This window comes from Oncorhynchus mykiss, chromosome 17 (genome assembly GCF_013265735.2).
Source record: "Oncorhynchus mykiss isolate Arlee chromosome 17, USDA_OmykA_1.1, whole genome shotgun sequence".
Lineage (NCBI taxonomy): Eukaryota > Metazoa > Chordata > Actinopteri > Salmoniformes > Salmonidae > Oncorhynchus > Oncorhynchus mykiss.
In genome coordinates this window covers 28492800-28496784 of record NC_048581.1, presented here as the reverse complement: position 1 = coordinate 28496784, position 3985 = coordinate 28492800, and the positions used below count along the sequence as shown (strand labels likewise).

General features: G+C 47.5%; 1 protein-coding gene across 1 annotated transcript; it reads right to left on the bottom strand.

The window, feature by feature from the left end:
* Positions 1-324: 324 nt before the first annotated feature.
* Positions 325-3985, bottom strand: LOC110495128 (keratin, type I cytoskeletal 13-like). Its single transcript, XM_036949617.1, has 7 exons — positions 3358-3985; positions 2878-2960; positions 2398-2554; positions 2001-2162; positions 1736-1861; positions 1212-1432; positions 325-1025 (listed from the first exon to the last, which is right to left on the bottom strand). Exons 1-7 carry the CDS (start codon positions 3919-3921, stop codon positions 776-778), a joined length of 1563 nt encoding a protein of 520 aa, XP_036805512.1. The 5' UTR covers positions 3922-3985; the 3' UTR covers positions 325-775.

Genomic DNA, 3985 nt, shown 5'->3' with positions numbered 1-3985 from the left:
CTGACATCTCTGCTCTCCTGCGTTTGACTCCTCACCTACCTTCAGTGCGTAAACGCAACACCCTCTTTGTAACTGGTTACGAGCCGGTTCGTGACACTAGCAATCAGACTTCTTCTATTCACATTTCTATATTGCCAACTATTAAATTAAACTCAGCAGAAGGGAATGTCATAAATTACACTATTCAAGATCATTCTGACACATATGATTTCTCAAGACCATAGAATTTGCCTCACGTGCACAAGATGACACCCTATATGATAGTCAGATGTACAGGAGCATGCCAGATCAGATACATCAAGTTGAAAGACACAGAAGACAGAATGATGGTGTCAGCAAGTCAGAGCATCTTTATTGTATTCACAATGGGGTCTATTGAAGTTATATCCAGATGTAGCAGAATATGTTGTTCTGGAGGTGTTAACCATAGAAATAGAATTGCCAGAAAATAAATCCCCATTCAAGTCAATGTACCATGATGGGTGTCTGAGGGGCTTTAGCCATTCTAGAAAGAATAGGAGGACGATATGCACATCTTTTACTACAGTTAACCCAAGCTGGCCTAAACAAATAATACAGATAAGGAAGAGGGATTTTTCATCTTATGAAGACACTGTATAAGTTGAAACGTTGAATTTTAGGTTGCATGAACAAAGCACTGGGGAGCAGCAATATTCCATGTGATGGCCTCTCATTTCCTATACCCAGTCTAGCAATTATATTTGTATGGGGTTAACCTGTTGCTTACTGCAGTGCTCGCTGTGTGTGTGGGACCTTAAGTGGTGTGTTTGGTTTCACTTGAGGAGACAACCTTGCCATCCACCATTTCCTCTGTGACGATCACCACCTTGCGTGTGGTGGAGGTGGATGAGCTGGGGCCGGAGCTGGAGGAGCTGAGGCCGGAGCTGAGGCCAGAGCTGGAGGAGCTGAGGCCGGAGCTTAGGCCGGAGCTGACGCCGGAGCTAGACGAGCTGATGTGGGAGCTGGAGGAGCTGTGGCCAGATTTCGAGGAGCTGAGGCCAAGGCTGTGAGGAAGAGAGGACAATGGTGAGCATAGTTAGCATCTATGATCATAATAAGTATCTATTAAAGATCACATAGCTGATGATTCATGTCAAAAGTAACCATGGCCGATACTAAGGTAAATTTCAAATGAACATTGTTTTTAAAGTGAAATGTTGAGGGAGACATCCAATTCCATCCTGCCTTACCCGCTAGCCTCTCCGTCCAGCAGCCTCCTGTACTCAGCGATCTCCATCTCCAGGCGTGTCTTGATATCCAGCAGCATCTTGTACTCCTGGCCCTGGCGTTCCATGTCGCTGCGGAGAGAAACTAGCTGCTCCTCCAGACTGGTCACTTGGTTCTGGAGGCGTCCCAGCTGCATGGAGTAACGGCCTTCAGTCTCCGCCAGCGTGTTCTCCAGGGAGCCTTTCTATTGGCCGGGAGAGATTTGAGATGATGGGTGAAAAACTGTGGGAGTAGGTTTGGAATTTGGAATGTTTACTGTCATACTGAAAAAGTTATCTCTAGTAATTGAATGTGTAGTCAGGTTGGCTATAGTAATGTAGAGGTGCTTGGCTATAACATCTTGAGGGATAGTGGAAGAGTCCAGGTGAAAGTGAGATACTTGAGATTTGGTAAACAGAATGATGAAAGAGTCAAATGCTGATTATTTAAGAAAGTTGTGTAAGTAATGTGCCCTAAACTGTGGTCTGTGTAAATAATTACAGCTCACCATGCTGAGCTGTGACTGCAGTTCAATCTCCAGGCCCTGCAGTGTGCGACGGATCTCCGAAATCTCTGACTTGGAGGTCTGGAGAACCTCTGTGCTGGACGCCACCTCCTTGTTCAACGTCTCTGTCTGTAAAACACAATAAGTGGTCAATCATCACAGAAACAAACCAACATTTCAGCTCATGATAGAATGTGACAACGTTACCAACAAGAAGTAAAGGAACATCTACACCACGAACATAGTTTAGGGGTTCTAAAGGTTCTACCTTGGTCTGGAACCAGGCCTCCAGGTCGCGCTGGTTCTTGGCACTACCGGCCTCGTACTGCTCACGAATCTCAGCCATGACTCTGGACAGGTCCTCCTGTGGTGCTGCGTCCACCTCCACGTTGATCTGTCCAGTCATCTGAGTCCTCATGGCCAGCAGCTCCTTTGGAGAAAAACATAGGGGTGAGTTTAAACAATTAAAAAGTGCCTAACCTCTGCCTGATGGTAACAACTTGACCTGCCCTGTCTTCATTATACATTTGAACACCATTGCTTGATACAGATGTGCTTGAAAGCCAGCAATGGTGTTCTAGTGAAGACCCATAGCAGGTTGACATGGTCAATAGATGTAATACATTAAGGGACTGTATGGATATGTCCCATTAGCCCACACCCACCTCCTCATGGTTCTTCTTGAGATAGATGAGCTCCTCCTTCAGTCCCTCAATCTGCATCTCCAGGTCAGATCTGGCCATGGTCATCTCATCCAGCATCCTCTTCAGCCCGGCGATGTCCGCCTCCACTGACTGACGCATGGCCAGCTCGTTCTCATACCTGAGAGATGGAGAGAGTTTAGGTCAAAGAACTGCCTGAATGTGTTCCTCTGTGAGAATAGCAGGGGGGTTATAGATTTTATTATTCCATTAAGTTTGGGGAAAATAACAGAAAGTAACACCAGGCTTCTAATATGTCTGTTGGGAGGGTGTGGTTATGGTGTAGCTGAAGGGTAATGTCATTTGGTTTCTATTTTTGTAGATTCAATACAAAATGTAATAAAAAACAGTATGCGAGTTTTTACAGATTTGGGGTTATTCCAAGTGGTTAATGTAATGTACCAGCAGTGTACTATATCTGTGGATGGTGTTGGATGTACTTACTTGTTTCTGAAGTCGTCTGCAGCGAGCTTTGAGTTGTCGATGCTGAGATAGATGCTTCCGTTCAAGCAGGTGGCAGCCTGGATCTGAGAGGTGGAGGATTTCAAAACATTTCAGGATGGGGCATGCATGGAATTTGACACAAATGCAGTACACACAAACAGTGATACCACACTGTAATTCTGAGTTTCCGCTGCACTGTAAATTAGAGCTCATGGAAGCATTACAGGTCGTTATGATCGTAAAGCATGGCACCCTTTGCAATCGCCTAGGGGCTCTTAAGAGAGAGGAAGGAATAGCGTCAATTATCTGCTTTATTTTCAATGCTGCAGCTAAAAATAGGCATACTGTCTTTGCATCTATCTTTGGTGCAATATCTTGGTTGAACCAATTTTGGTTGAATAAAAAAAAATGTAATTTTGCATTCATAGTCATAACATTCATCATTGAATGCTTTCGCCATCTAGGAGACACGTCACATACCTTGTCCTGAAGGTCGGCGATAGTAGCGTAGAAGCCAGAGTAGTCGCGAGCGCTGGGGGACGTCTTGCTCTCAAGGAACTGACGGATCTTCAGCTCCAGCTCGGCGTTGGCCGCCTCTAGCAGGCGCACCTTCTCCAAGTAGGTGGACAGGCGGTCGTTCAGGTTCTGCATTGTGGCCTTCTCATTGACCGACACATGGAGGTCGGCTCCACCGCCACCACCACCACCCCCACCACCCCCACCCATGCCAAAACTAAAACCGCCACCGCCGCCGCCCCCTCCCATTCTGAAACCATAACCGCCACCACCACCACCTCCACCACCGGAACCGAACGAGGAGCTAGAGATGCGCACCCCAGAGCCTCCTGCTCCTCCATACACACTGCCGGCCCTCATGGCAGTGACGCGGCCTCCTCCTCCTCCTCCACCACCACCACCCATCGAGGAGAAGCGGGAGGAGCCCATACCCATTCCACCTCCACCTCCAGACCTCATGGACATGGTGCCACCTCCGCCTCCACCGCCGCTGCTGCTGTAGGACATGCTAGATCTGGAGAAGGACATGGCTGCTGAGAGCGAGTCTGCCTGCCTGGGATGAGGAGAGAGAATGTGGTGCACGGCCCAGCCA

Excerpts from the sequence above, each read along its gene's own strand:
- LOC110495128 (XM_036949617.1), bottom strand. The coding sequence starts at position 3,921 with ATGTCCTTCTCCAGATCTAGCATGTCCTACAGCAGCAGCGGCGGTGGA. Across the intron at positions 2,555-2,877 it reads GCAGACGACTTCAGAAACAA|GTATGAGAACGAGCTGGCCA; the intron begins GTAAGTACATCC and ends TCCATCTCTCAG. Across the intron at positions 2,163-2,397 it reads TCAAGAAGAACCATGAGGAG|GAGCTGCTGGCCATGAGGAC; the intron begins GTGGGTGTGGGC and ends TTTTCTCCAAAG.